General features: G+C 53.0%; 3 protein-coding genes across 3 annotated transcripts; 2 read left to right on the top strand and 1 right to left on the bottom strand.

The window, feature by feature from the left end:
* Positions 1 to 453: 453 nt before the first annotated feature.
* Positions 454 to 2675, top strand: CGCA056_v011261 (Carboxypeptidase S1-like protein A; the record flags this gene model as incomplete). Its single annotated transcript, XM_037326507.1, has 6 exons — positions 454 to 582; positions 654 to 766; positions 821 to 1484; positions 1552 to 1930; positions 2001 to 2072; positions 2143 to 2675. The coding sequence occupies 6 exons, from the start codon at positions 454 to 456 to the stop codon at positions 2673 to 2675; spliced, it is 1890 nt and encodes a 629-aa protein (XP_037175833.1).
* Positions 2676 to 4089: 1414 nt separating this feature from the next.
* Positions 4090 to 5360, top strand: CGCA056_v011260 (Oxysterol-binding protein-like protein 4; the record flags this gene model as incomplete). Its single annotated transcript, XM_037326506.1, has 2 exons — positions 4090 to 4134; positions 4227 to 5360. The coding sequence occupies 2 exons, from the start codon at positions 4090 to 4092 to the stop codon at positions 5358 to 5360; spliced, it is 1179 nt and encodes a 392-aa protein (XP_037175834.1).
* A 231-nt stretch (positions 5361 to 5591) lies between these two features.
* Positions 5592 to 6635, bottom strand: CGCA056_v011259 (Zinc-type alcohol dehydrogenase-like protein; the record flags this gene model as incomplete). The annotated part of the gene is made up of 1 exon (XM_037326505.1): positions 5592 to 6635. The coding sequence occupies one exon, from the start codon at positions 6633 to 6635 to the stop codon at positions 5592 to 5594; it is 1044 nt and encodes a 347-aa protein (XP_037175580.1).
* Between the last annotated feature and the right edge of the window lie 8486 nt (positions 6636 to 15121).

The raw sequence follows: 15121 nt of genomic DNA, 5'->3' as shown, positions 1-15121 counted from the left end.
GTTTCGTCATCAACGTCTGCTCAGTGTTTACCACTGATCAAGTATGAGGACCATCGTGCGGCATGTGCCAACCAGATGTGAAGAATTGAATCCGCATGTCAGTTTCTAAAATGAGTGCGAATCGAATTCGTCATGCTTTGCGTTCTCTCGAGCTGTCGTGATAGTCAAACTTTTCGCGATTGTTGATTGCAGGTAAGCTGGCCTGTGCCGTTCTGCCGCTGCGATGTCCAAAGAGGAAGGTCAAACAGGCTCGCCGAATCATTGCCCAGGGCCGCCCGTTATCTCCCCGCAAATTACTCGTTCTCGGAATCCTTCAGGACGTGTGCGAAACGCGTCACATCATACGTACTAGGAAGTCATACATGCCTTCATAAAGTCTGACCAAAAAACACCACTGCGACCTGTTACCCATCACCTCGGCCATCTTGGCATTCAATCGCTCAATCGGCGGACATGATTCCCGCCTCATTATTGCTCGGTGGCATTATCGGCCTAGCCGGGGCCCAATTCCCACCGAAGCCGGAGGGTGTCACCGTGCTGAAGTCTAAATTTCACGAAAATGTGACCATCTCGTACAAGGAGGTAAGATGAGTTGTTCCGAATCAATTGACGTGACGCCCTAGGGATGATCGGGGCTGACGTTGCGCCGATAGCCAGGAATCTGCGAGACGACGCCTGGCGTCCGAAGCTACGCGGGCTACGTCCACCTGCCGCCCGGAACTCTGGATGATGTGAACGGAGAGGCGCAGGACTACCCAATCAACACGTGAGTTTCCCGCGCATTGGGATCAGACGATGGGGGCTTACCACCAACGCGCAGGTTCTTCTGGTTCTTCGAGGCCCGAAAGGCGCCCGAGAATGCGCCGCTGGCCATCTGGCTGAATGGCGGGCCCGGCGCGTCCTCCATCATGGGATTGCTTGAGGAGAACGGCCCGTGCTTCGTCAATGAGGACTCCAAGACGACGCGACTCAACCCGTTCAGCTGGAACAATGAGGTGAACCTTCTTTACATCGATCAGCCGAACCAAGTGGGCTTCTCCTACGATGTTCTCACCAATCTCACCGCGCATATGAACGAGGAAGGGTTCATGGAGTCGTTCCCCGCCAACTTCAGCGACGGGATCCCGGAGTCTGGCAACTGGACTTACCGATATGGTACTGCGTCGAGCCAGAACACGTCCAAAACTGCCCACACCACGGCGCATGCTGCTCATTCGTTGTGGCACTTTGCCCAGACCTGGTTCTTTGAGTTCCCGTTCTACAAGCCCATCGACGACAAAGTGAGTCTTTGGGCTGAGTCGTATGGCGGGCACTACGGACCTGGTATCCTGAAGCACTTCCAAAATCAGAATGAGCTGATCCAAAACGGAAGCTCGCCTGAGAAGGATGCTCGCTACATCCACCTCGATACTCTGGGCATCGTCAATGGCCTCATTGACTTTGTCATCCAGGCTGAGACGTGGATCACGTTCCCATACAATAATGTGAGTGAAGTTTGCCGCGGGGTCGCGCGTCTTAAGATTGAGTGAACGCTAAGTCGTGAGCCGAAAGACATACGACATCCAAGTCTTCAACCAGTCCATCTACGATGAGCTGATGTACAACTGGACCCGCCCCAACGGTTGCCGTCAACAGATGGCTGATTGCCAAGACGCCCTGAAAGAGCACGGCCCGTTGCTCGCAAGCGGCAAGAAGAACTACACAGAGATTTGTGGCGGTTTTACCAGCGAATGCGAAAATAAAGCTGTTGGGCTTTACCAGTCAATCGGTAACGGGTGGTACGACATCGGCCATCCCAAGCACGACCCCTTCCCGGCCCCGCATCTGTACGGATACCTCATCGACGGGGAGGTGCTTTCTTCTCTCGGAGTTCCGGTGAACTACTCGGAATCTTCGAGCGCCGTGGGCAGGGCTTTCAATGAGAACTTTGGTGTGCAGCCTTACCTTCCACATAGAGGTGGCCACTCTGGATGAACGTACAGCTGATACCGTGTGTGTAGACATCATCCTGGGCGGGTTCAGCGAGTCGATTGGGTATCTCCTCGACAGCGGAGTCAAGGTTCACATGATGTGTGAGTTACCGTCCCACTCCCGGGGCGCATTAGTGTACGACGTACGAATGGGTCTCTGACATATTTGTAGACGGTGATCGCGATTATGCATGCAACTGGGTTGGCGGGGAGAGGGTGAGCGTGACGATCCCCTACAAGCGCTCCGAGGACTTCGCCAAGGCCGGGTACGCCCCGCTCGTGACGCCGGACGGCATCACGGGCATGACGCGGCAGTTCGGCAACTACAGTTTCTCGCGGGTGTTCCAGGCCGGCCACGAGGTGCCGTCATACCAGCCCGTGACGGCGTACGAGATCTTCATGCGGGCGACCTTCAATCGCGACATTGCGACCGGGCTGATCCCGGTGACTGATGAGCTGGCGACCGTTGGCCCTCTGGACATTTGGCACATCAAGAACGTGCCGCCTGCGCAGCCTGACCCCGCGTGCTATGTGCTGAAGCCTGACACTTGCGCGCCCGAGGTGTGGGAGATGGTGAAGAACGGTACTGCGTTGGTGAGAGATTACTACGTTGTTGGGACCATCGAAGAAGATGGCGACGAACAAGTTACGCAGACGATTCAGGGTCCGGAGAAGGGCGAACAGCAGGTTTCCGAGGAGCTGTAAGCGCGAACCCTCCTGAGAAGACTAGTGTTTAGTCGCTGCACGCTGCCACGGTGATTCCTAGCTCCAGCAGCCGGGAGAGCAAGATCAAGCCCGTCGGCCAAGTGTGTTTCAGTGATTGGACGCATGAGGGGGAAATCGTCAGAAAACATGCAGCGCTGGTCGCAGCCCTGTGCCCTAGCGCCGGCGTGTTGGAATGGTTTGGTATAGCAGCGGACCGCGCGTTTTTAAGCTTAGCTAGGGCTACCTATGAAAAGAAACATCCGGCGCCGTGCCATTTTCATTCCAAGTTGTCTCGATTAAATAGGGTAGGCGGGAAACAAATGGGACGGAAAATGTGTGCTAAAAGAAGCGACCCCCAGCCGGATATGGTGCCGTGTGGCTCGCAGACCCAAGAAACAAACCGGCCCCGATATGCGAATCAATGAATCATCCGAAAGCGCTGGCCAACCGGGGATCGTCGGCGAGACTCACGATGCCGCTTGGCGGTGCATTTCATCCGATCCGATGACCTGGACTGCCCTGGCGGGAGGATGTTGCGCCGGCGGCAAGCCGTCACGCAACAGCAGCAGCAGCTCTCAACTCGTTCGACCCCTCCACCCCGGGAGGCGCAGCAGTCCGCGCCCGGGTGGTGGCCCAGCCGGCGTTTCTTGGTGAGCTGGGAGCTGAACAAGCCAACAGCGGCTACAGCAGGTCGCAGGGGGTAAGCTTTGAGGCCGCGTTTTCAGACGGAGTCGAGTCTTGCCTGGTGTCGTGTCCAGAGTCTCTTGTGTCATATGGGTGGTCAACGCTTCTTCGCAGCGCAACATTGGGAGCGGGTTGCGACCGGTGCTTTTTCTGAAGGGCGACCCTTAGCATGCACTGCAGCAACAGACAGCAGACATGTACCACGACGCGCGCTGTGCTGTTGTCGTGCGTCTTTCACATGCCAGCTGATGAGACAGGGGAATGATATCAGAACGCAGCAACCCAGCCCATCTCTTGCACTTCAAGAATGATAAGGGTCCCCTTTTTGCAGTCCCATCTGTTTGGCGTGTTTACTATCGAACTCTCATAGCGACCATTGTCCAGCCGAGGTCACCAAGGTGTAACAGCCCGTTTATATATCCGTACTGCTGCTGGAGCACGATTCATCTCCACTGATTTGCAGAACAATTGCGTTTTGGACGACGCCCAGTTGCTGGCTGAAACAGAGCTGAAACCCCAGTCACAGGCCGCACGACAGCTCCCTGGAAGAGGGTGTTTGACCCTTATTTCTTACCGTTATCAACACAGCTTATCATCAGATTGGCGAAACCGCGACTCTATTCGGGAAGAGGACATCACTCTATAGAAGACGAATCTTGGGTGGAATCTTGATTGGGAAGAAGAATACGGATACGACAACTTCAATCGGTCAGAGACACAAGTCACAATCATGGATACGAAGTCATTTTCGTCTCGCATCAGCGACCTCGTCAAGGTAAGCTACTCAGCGACAGCAATCGCTGACGGGTCTCCCAGCGGGGCCTGGCCTGAATGATTCAAGCATCGCCGCTGACATTCCCACCACAGTTCCTCTCATCAGTACAAGGCGATCTCTCCAATGTCACCGCACCGCCGTCTTTCCTGGCGCCCTCGTCAGTCGTCGAGGTCGGCCACTGCTGGTCGCAGAGACCAGGCGTCTTCGTCGCCCCGGCCCTCGAACAGGACCCAGAGAAGCGCTCGTTGAAGGTGCTGCGCATGATCCTTATCGCGATGCGCAGCCAATTCTACGTCGCCGGCGCCCCCAACGTCAGCATCAAGAAGCCCCTCAACGCATTTCTTGGCGAGCTTTTCCTGGCGTCCTGGAACGAGGGCAAGGCGTCGACGAAGCTGGTGGCTGAGCAGGTCAGCCACCACCCGCCCATCACGGCGATGCACATCGCGAGCAAGGAGCACGGCATCCGGGCGGATGGGTACGCGCGCGTCGAGATGACGTTTTCGAGCAGCGTCAACATTCGCCAGATTGGGCACGCGGTGGTGCACATCGACAAGTACAACGAGGATTACCTGGTGCCGCTTCCCGATGTAAAGGTTCGGGGGTTCCTGAACGCCTGCTTGTACCCCGAGGTGATTGGCACATACTACATCGTCTCGAGCACGGGGTACGTATCGGAGATCAAATTCTCGGGGACGGGCGTGTTCAGCGGAAAGAAGAACTTCTTCCAGGCGAGGATGTACCACAAGAACGACAAGAAGGCGACAATTTACTCATTGGAGGGTGTCTGGAGCGAGGGCTGGACTGTGAAGGACGGCAGGACAGGCGACATTATCGAGAAGTACGAGGTCGACGCGTTGGAGAACTTGCCTGCGCCGATGGAGATCGAGCCGATTGCCAGTCAAGATCCTTGGGAGTCGCGCAAGGCGTGGGCTGGCGTCATCGAAGGCCTTGGGAAGAACGACTTCCGGCAGACGGTGAACGCGAAGAGCGAGGTAGAGCAGGCGCAAAGACGCATGAGAGCGGAAGAGAAGAAGAAGGGAGAGACCTGGGAGCCGTTATTTTTCAAGAGCATCCCTGGGTCGGAACACGACGTTTTCCACCAGCTGGCCAAGCCTGTGAACTGGCAGCTTCACGATAAACATACTAAGGGTGTTTGGAAGGTTGACGAGGACAAGCGGGATACGGTTCAAAGACCATTTAGAGGGGAACTGACACCTTTGGGATAGGCGGAGCAGTGCTCACCCACTAGATTCCCTGTATCATGTTCACGACTGGCGTTTGGATTACAGAATGGGAATGGGACAGGCGCTTCGGAATTGGCTTAGGACTATAGGATGTCAATACGCTATTTACTACTTATTTACGCCATAAGATTCTGTATCCCAGTATCAACCGCAAAGAGTTGAAGCGATACTTTGTTCACAACCACTTGACAGTCCAGGATGTGTCTTCCTATCTCACATCGCAGTGCCACCGTCGCCACCAATTGCGATAACCAGCTTTCCAACTGATTTTCCACTCTTGATCCTCGCATAAGCCTCACCAGCATCCTCTAAGCCAAAGACATCCTCGATCACTGGCTTGACTTTGCCTTCCTCAATCCATCTGACAACCTGTAGGGAGTGCTCCGGGTTTGCGAATACTGAATGGAACTTGAACCTTCTCTTTCCGCCACCAAAGAGCCTTGGGAGCAAATGAATCGAAATCAAAGTCTTGAATGTATGGGCTGTCAAAGGCAAACCGATCGCCACGTAGGTCCCATCAAGGGCGAGATAATGGTGACTTTGCCAATACAACTCCGTATTAAGAAACATCGTATCCAGTATGTGATCAAACTGTTCCCCTCGTTTCCTGAGTGTGTCTACCAGATCCCCCTTCTTGTAGTCAATCACATCATCAGCTCCAAGACTCCGGCAAGAGTCGGCATTCCGCCCCGAACAGACGGCAACAACTCGAGCGCAGCCTAGAGCCTTAGCAACTTGGATAGCGAATATCCCAGTGCCACCGCTGCCACCGTTGATCAAGACCGTGTCTCCCTCCTTCACGAAGGGAGAAAGTGCTTGCATTGCCGTTACACCACATATGCCGACACACGCCGCATCCTTCAACGATACGTCGGCGGGGACCGGTACGATGCCTGATTTTCCTACCACGACGTACTCGGCCAGTGTGCCACACTTGTGCATCTCTGTCCTCCCAAATACACGCTGGTCAGGTTGCAGTGTGGTGAGAGTTGTTGCGACAACGGTGCCCGAGTAGTCCACTCCGGGGATCGCTGGGTTGGGGAAGATGCGGTTGACGAGGGGAAGTTCGGCGAGCTTGTAGTCGTGGTTGATGGAGGCGTAGGCCACTTTCACGAGCGTGCAGTCCTTGGGAAGTGAAGAGGCAGTCTTGGGGAGTGGTGCGTTGGTGACGAGCTTGAGGTTCTTCTCGATGCTGCCGGTGGTGGTGCGCCATTGCGCCGCGCACATCGTCGCGGGAAGCTGGGTAGATGATGCCATGCTGGTTCTGACTGCCGAAGACTATAATACCTTCGACTTCGATACGACATCCACGGACTCATTATACTTTTGAACACTGTTGAATTTAGCATAACGATTTAAGGTGGTTATATGATGATCTTGAAGCTGAAAGTGGCGTGATAAAGCGGAGGTAAGGATCAAGTGCCAAAGCCGCCGGAGCGCTGGAACACACCGCGCTGACGAAAATGTGTGATGCCTAGTGTGATAGCTCAGGAAGCATTCTACAGTTAGCGGTGGCTTGAGGGTAAGAAACCAATCATCGTGTTGGGCGTTGACGCTGTGCCGCGATTGAGCTTCCCACGGCGCCGAGATTGTAGTGATTTGTCTCTGGACCGAAGCATCAGGAGACTTCTTATTCTTGGCTACTGGTCGTCAAATGAGCATCCAAAGAACTGTAACTTATGCCGCAAATAGACCCATTGTCTTGTTCACGTGCATCGCCTTCGGCAGTCTTGGAATTGAATCACTCCACCTTCGGGGTCAATGTCCCCCGTGCGTCCGGCCGACTCCGAGCTGGTGTGACCCACATTCGCCGAACAGCGGTTGCGATGCCCGGTATGCAGGAAGCATCTGTAATTTGCTACAATATCTAGATTGGGGGATGATTCGGATTATCTTCAGCTACAACAGCCATTGAGTACCCGTGAGATATGCTTGGGTTTTACCACACCAGTCACTTGGCAACTGAGACGTTGGCGCATGCCTTCCTCATTCGCTACCTACCTTATCTATAGATCCTTATTCCTAGAGATCAACCCTTTGAATATGTCACTACACACCAGCGTATCCTGCTTCATGACAGCTGATTTAAGTTGCAAGGATGCACATGCACACGAGTCTAGCTCATAGAGAGCTATCATTACTTCATTGGACTTACGTGTTCCGTGGATTGTAGCACAGCATATGCATTGGAGACAGCGAGCCAATCTGCATGCTATCAGCGAAGACATCTGCAGGAAACATTTGTCATGCATTTTTCGGCACGTCTACAACTCAAGAAGGCTCCTGGCTGACTCTAGCTTGACTCCAATCGATCTTGTGGAACCGGGGTAAGATGTGCCCATCCATGCCCGAATAAAAGAAGCGCATGGGGTAACGGCTTGGGTTGGTGCCATTTCTTCAACTTCATATCTCAATCAAAAGACCTCATTTTTGATTGATTGAGTACGCAAATTGTCTCGTTTGAACACTGATACTCTCGATATTATTCCACGATGACACTTGAGGTTCTCAGCGCATGGGGTCGGCTGTGGCGGCTGACGGGAGATATCTTCACATCCATGATCTATTTCCTTTGCTCCCTGTGGAGAAACAACTACACGCCGCTTCAAAGATTGCTTAACGAGCGAGACGCCCGGCTTCGCGACCAGCTGACGGTCGCATGGAGGGACTACACACTTTCGCAACTGAACGTGACTTTAATCACAGTAATACATCTACTCCGATAACATTTCGCCCCAATCAGAGACTAATTCTACGCAGGCAGCTCTGATTAGCAGCGTCATCTCAAGCTCCCTGACTTGGAACCAATTCACGAATCTAGATGGGGAATCATCTGCTACAAAGGTAGCGAGGGTTCTCTGGTACAGTGCACTCATTGTATCACTGTGCTCAATTGGGGCATCCTCACAGCAATTGGTTGGCTTGCATCGCCTGAGCACGTACGCTGACGGACCATTCAAGCTACGGCAACGATTGAGTCAAATGGCAGATCCCGATGGACATTTAGAGCGTTGTAAACCCACCGAAGATCCAATCAATCCGGGTCTGGTGCAGACCTATATATGGCATATCCCGCCCATTCTTCTCCTGGGTAGTTTGTATCTCTTGGGTATTGGATTATGTGTTCTTGTATATGATTACATTAGCATTCTCTTTGACAGTCCTCATTTTGGGCCTTTTGTAAGCCGATCGTCGCCCCAATGTCGATATGACCGGAGAACCAAACCCGTCTCAGCTTGTCCTATATACGGTGATTCTTACGCTCTCGATCGGCAACTTCTTGCTTGGATACGTGGTTTTTTACCATTACATGGACGATCGGAAGTCCAGGCAGACATCGATCTAGGCATTGTCCTGAACGTCGCTTGATAGATGCTGGAGCAGGGAAACCAAACTTCAACTTGTGGGCTCTGGTCAGAAGATGCGTATATTTCGTATTGACTCTCTAATACGCCTCCTTTCAGTCAAGAACTTTTTTGGTGTCTGTTCAAGCGTTCTCGACTGGAGTCAACTTAGCCCAGAGCCGGTTCTCAGCAAGACTAGCTAGATAATTTTCTCCTGTCTTCATGGCATTAATCTAATCCAGCCTTGGTCCCTTGTATCTCCTATTCGCATAACCAAACCAGCTACAGATGGCGAAAAGTCCCATCACTCCTATGACGACACTTGCGTAGTCTTCTTGAATCAGTTAAAAGCATTGAGAAACTGGCCCGCAATGTTCTTACTCATATTTGAAGCAGTAACGGGCATTACTACGGGGAAATCGTAGAAAATCAATGCAATGAGACCCAGCGCGATTGTCAAAACATTGGCAACAACCCCGACAGGCTGTGGCAGTCGGAACTTACACCTTGGTAAAACCCTCTCAAATGCTGCCGCCCCTTTGAATCGGTGATACAGAGCCAAAGCCGCTGGGAAACCGAAACTGACTTGTTGAAGAATTAGACCCGTGGCGACCAACGCATTGAACGCTGTCGAAGACCCAAGAAATACGCAGCCCAAGATGAAAATGAGAGCTGAGTTCATAATGAGTGCGTTGACAGGCACGCCGAATCGAGGGCTAACTTTGCCGAGAAATGATGAAAACACTATCGCATCGTCTCGAGCGAAGGACCATGTAAGTCGGCTGGCTGTTTGTAAAGCACCTGTGCAAGCGAAGCAGCCGCATACGGCAATAGTCACCACGAAGGTTGTGGCCGCAGCAGATGACCCTGTGGCTTGCGACCAAATCTCTAATATCGGATACCTGTGTTCATGGCAGATTTTGTTATCACTCATGCCATTCAAATCTCAGACAACCCGAATTCGGTGCATTACTTACGGAGACTGGAGAACAGGTTCAATGTCGCGAAAGCTGTATAACATCGCCACGCTGAACACAAAACTTGACACAAATCCAATTGTGACAGTGGAAATCAGAGCTTTGGGGATGCTGGAGGCTGCGTGTTTGCATTCTTCGGCCAAGTGAATGGCTCCATCCAAGCCGGAGTAGATGAAGTTAGGGTTGAGCAAGCCGGTGAAGAAGACAATGCCCTTTGAGGACCAACCGCTGTCGTTGATAAATGTTGTCCACACAAAAGTGCTGTCTTGCTTAGGAGTCGAACGTGCCAAGCAGGTGACAGTAATGACAAAGAAGGCCGTCAGGGAGATGAAAACTACGAAGCAGATCAGACTAAGGCCGACACCACCCCACCGGCACCCACTGTTAGTGCCGCGCTGAGCTCGTCACCCTACCACTAACACCACCAAATCCACCCCTACAACCTACTCTCGCCCGCGATGGCCTCAGAGCCAGCCGCGGGCGCCTCGCAGGGCCCTAACGGCCTCCTATCCTCTATGCATAACCTGCCGAAGACCCCTCCCCCCCTTACCTCCCTACCCCCGCGTCCGAGGGGCCTCACGCCCCCCCCTATCCGGCCCCTTGGAGGAGGGCCACAATCGGCCACTGCCGCTCTTCAGCAAGCCCGGGAAGGTCGGGCCCTCCGAGATGAGGCCCTGGACCTCCTCGCAAAAGGCCTAGATGCCCTTATTGGGACGGCTCCAGCACGTCTGAAGGCTACAGCCCAGGACCTCATCGACTCTTTTGCCAGATTTGCAACCACAGAAACTTCTGGACCCACCCCTACCAGCCCCGGAAAAACGTACGCCCTGGCCGCCGGAGGCTCCACTAAAGGTGGATCCCTCTCCGGCCCCAGCCCCGGCCCCGGCCCCCGGCCGAGCCGAACAACAGGCCGGCAGGCCACCAACTACGCAAACAAGCCAAAACAGACCCAGGATCTCCGCCTACTGGTTAGGCTTCCTGCCGAACATATCCCTACCTCCAGAACCCTAGCCCCTCACTCAGTAAAAATAGTAGTTACAAAAGAGCTCAACCTACAACCACAAGACCTAGTTGAGGTTCGCCATACTGCTACTGGCTTCTCGCTGAGGCCCCAGAACAAAGAGATACAAGCCCTACTCCTTCAGAGGGCCCCTGAGATTAAGAACTGTCTCACAGCTGAGAAGGTAGAAGTGCCTATAAGATGGTACCAGTATTCTATCCCTTTTTGCCCCCTATACTTCATAAGCCTAGATGGAAGTAGGATGGGTATTGAATCCAAATAGAGGAAGAGGTCTTCCTACAGACAAAGCAAAGACTCCTCTCCTGGCGCCCAACCCGAGATAGCCCTGACCTAGCCACAGCTACGCAAAGCCTGATTATTGCCCTCCCCCAGGGAGTTAAGGAAGGCTTCCGCCTGTTCGGCCAGTCAGGCCCAGCTCGTCTGCTCCCCCCTAGGAAACAGGTCCCTAAACGACACTCCTCTGGCTGCCAGGGCTTCCACTCAAACCGCTACTGCACCCGGCAACCCCTCTGTGAGAACTGCAGTATGCCCTTAGATTCGCATGAGGATAGGATCTGCCTAGCCAGGTCTAAGTGTGCTAACTGCTATGGGCCCTTCCCAGCAAGCCATGCCAACTGCCCAGCCAGACCGCTACTAGTTAATGGAAAACTTGTTATACCTACCTATAAGGAACTGCGAGGGATCCGGAAGGTTGGTGGCAAGGCCTCAGATGACCTCCTAGCTAGCCAGGCCTGCTCCCTAGGCAGCACACAGCAAGCAGAGGCCAGGCTGGGCACTACATCTAAGCGCCCTCGACCCCTCACACCTACATAAGACTCAATTGTTGTTGCAGATACTGCTAGCATAGCTGGAAGCAGCAATAGTATGGATGAGGATGAGGCTGAAGACTCTGAAGCCCTCCCCCTTACCAACCGCCCTATCTGCCCGCTCCCAAGCAGTAGCAGAAGCCAGAGGGTAACACAGAAGCCTGACTACAACGTTATTAATGCCTATACCCACCTCGATCTCGACTCAGAGCCGTAGGCTCAAAATGGCTACCCCACGGGTACTACGGGTCGCCCAGTGTAACGTGGGGAAGATCAGCCCAGCTCATACAGCTCTCCTAGAGCTCTGCTGGGCAGATCAGATCGATATAGTACTGATCCAGGAGCCCTGGATAGGCTATAGAGATAAGATGCAAATCAACACACACCCAGGCTATAACTCTTACGTACCAGTTGACTTCTGGAACAGCAGGGACACAAGGCCTAGGGTTATGACCTACACACGCAAAAGTCTAAGGTTACAAATACAGCAGCAAAGACCTACCCTATCAAGGGATATCCTATGGATCAAAGCGGGCGACATTACTATTGCAAACGTCTATAGACCACCAGGTGAACCCACAAACCACACAACAAATACCCTCCTAAGCTATCAACCGCCGGAGAGAGCCCTTATTGCTGGGGATCTCAATGCTCGCCACTCCTCCTGGGAACCTGGCTCCCAAAGCCGGAACCGAGGGGACAATATTGCAGAGTGGGCTGAAGGCTGTAATCTTAACTTTATTGGGGTAGCTGGGGCTCCAACCCATACCCATGGGCATATACTCGACCTCAGCTTCTCAAATATCCCCTTTACAGAGGCCTGCATCAGCCCACACCTACATCCAGGGGCTGATCACCAAGCTATTTTAACGACCATACCTATAAGCAAAACCCAGGACTTGAGGTGTCAGACTAGCCACCCTGTGGTCTCAGACTCATCCCTACTCCGGCTAGCCGACCTAGTGAAAGTAGGGATCCTAGCCCTGCCTACCTTAGGGGATACACCTACTTCAGCAGAAATAGACTCCCTAGCTACCCAACTAGTCAGCCTCCTCTCTACAGCTATCCAGGCTGTAGGGAAGAGACGGACTAACCAGGGCAGGGGAGCCCCCTGGTGGACAGAGGAGTGCTCAGAGGCCCACCAAGCAGCTATTGAGGCTAGGCGTCAGCAAGCCTAAGAACCTGGGCTAATAATACCACCGCCCATCCTAGAGGAGCAGAAGGCCTTTCTGACCACAGTCAGGAAGGCAAAACGCGCCTATTGGGCTGCTAAGATTGAGGAGGCTGGGTCTAACCAGAACTTATATCAGATACTTAGCTGGCGTAAGTCTGGTCTAGCTGTTAAAGCCCCACCTCTATTGGTAGATGGACAGGCTTTTAACAACAGCTATGATAAAGCCTAAGCCTTACGGAAGGCCCTACTAGAGAGATTTGACGCTACAGACGACTTCCATGGGAACCTATTTGCTATTCCTATAGTTCCAAGGCGTCTAATACCCTGGCAGCAGATAGTTAATATTGAGGAAGTACGCCAGGCAACTCTCACAAAGGCTACAACCCCTGGGATTGATGGGATTACTACAAAGTTACTACAATCCATTTGGGGCCTGATAGGTGTTCCTATACAGCAGCTCTTTCAGGCCTGCGTTCAGATAGGCTACTTCCCTAGGACCTTCCGCAAAGCAGAGGTAGTTATGATCCAGAAGCTGGGAAAAGCAGACCTCTCAAAGGCTGGATCCTGGCGCCCAATAGCCCTCTTATCCTGCCTAGGCAAGGGCTTAGAGCGGCTGATAGCAAAGAGGATGGCATATCTCACTATTCTGGAAGGAGTTGCTAGCCCACAGCAGGTTGGGGCATTACCAGGGAGGGCTGCAGTCGACCTGACAACCTGTCTAACCTATGAGATCGAAAGAGCTCTAGACTCAGGGCTTACTGCAACTCTAGCGACAATGGATGTCAAGGGGGCGTTTGATTCTGTCCTACGAAATCGACTTACTATTAGGCTACGACAGCAGGGCTGGCCTAGTAGTCTGATTAGACTGATCTTCAACTTCACCTCTTGCCGCACAGCCCGGGTAAGGTTAGAGGATACTACCACAGAGGACTTCCCTTTATCCTGTGGACTGCTGCAAGGCTTGCCACTATCACCTATCCTTTTTCTGCTATATATAGCTGATATCCTAGCTGACGATCAGAAGCTACGGTTTAGCTATGCAGACGATATAGGCCTGCTGGCTACTGGCCCTTCCCTGGAGGGAAACACTGCAGCCCTTAGCCAGGAGATAACTCAGATCCTAGACTGGGGCACTGATAATAAGGTTATATTTGACCCAGCTAAATATGAAGCAATCCACTTTAGCAGGAAACACAACCAGTCAAATAACCTACCAGATATACAGGCAAGGGACCTAACTATCAAGGCCTCAACTAAGCCTGTACGATGGCTAGGGGTCTGGTTCGATAGGAAACTCACCTTCCGGCACTATGTTGATACAAAGGTAGCGGCAGCAAAGAAGGTAGCCTAGTTCCTACAGCACCTATCAAACACAAAAGGAGGGCTCCCAGCAGCTGCAGCACGCCAAGCTGTTATTGCCTGTGTCCTTCCTACAGTCCTATACGGAGCTGAGACCTGGTATGCAGGCTTAAGTAAGCCAGCTAGGAACAGCAGCACCACTGCAGTTAGCAGCAGCACCACTAACCAGGTAACTACTGTCAGTACGAGGCAGAAGGGCCTGGTTAGGAGTGTTAGAAAGGTTATCACAGCAGCAGCAAGGGCTATCCTGCCTGTCTGGAGGACTACACCAACCAGCAGCCTCCTCCGAGATGCTGGCCTGCCTACAGCAAAAGTAGCCCTTGAGGCAGCCCGCCTACGCTTTGCCACACGCCTACAGAAGGTTGACCAACACAACCCCTTAGTCCCTAGGCTTCCACAGCTAGGGCGGCAGGAAACAAGGCTTCAAAGAACAGCAGCCCTCCTACCTAAGTGCCCAAGGCCGATGCTCCTACAGCCACAGCACCTCTCAGGATCAAAAGACCCTACAGCTGGCCAGGATAAGGAGAAGGCAGCTAAAGCGTTTCAGAACTGGGTTAAGACTGTGCCAGATAACCATACGATTATCTACTCAGACGGCTCTAAAGCCACTAATGGGGCTACGGGATTCGGCTTTGTTATCTACCGCGGAAACAAACGGATAGCCCAAGGGTGCGGCCGTCTCAGCATTGCAGAAGTATTTGATGGCGAGGCAGAGGGGGCGAGGGCAGGGCTCCAAAGGGCCCTTCCTACCTCCCAAGGCCAGCCTATACATATCTGTATTGATAACACCAGTGTCATCCAGGGGATACGCGGCAACATCCCAGACTCCTCACAAGCTGCCTTCTTAGAGATCCAGGCAGCAGCCAGGATATATACTATACAAACCCACTGGTCCCCAGGGCACCAAGGGATAAAAGGAAACGAGGAGGCTGACAGCTTAGCTAAGGAGGGCACAACGCTGCCAGTCCCCAGAGGCCTACTGCCGACCCTATCAGGGATCAAGCGGCTTGCTCAAGAACGCAAACAACACCAGCATAGAAAATGGTGGAAGAAGGAGGCACC

This window comes from Colletotrichum aenigma, assembly GCF_013390185.1.
Source record: "Colletotrichum aenigma strain Cg56 chromosome Unknown KSG_Cg56_contig07, whole genome shotgun sequence".
Lineage (NCBI taxonomy): Eukaryota > Fungi > Ascomycota > Sordariomycetes > Glomerellales > Glomerellaceae > Colletotrichum > Colletotrichum aenigma.
Note: the sequence above shows the minus strand (reverse complement) of the source record. Positions and strands in the feature narration are given on the sequence as shown.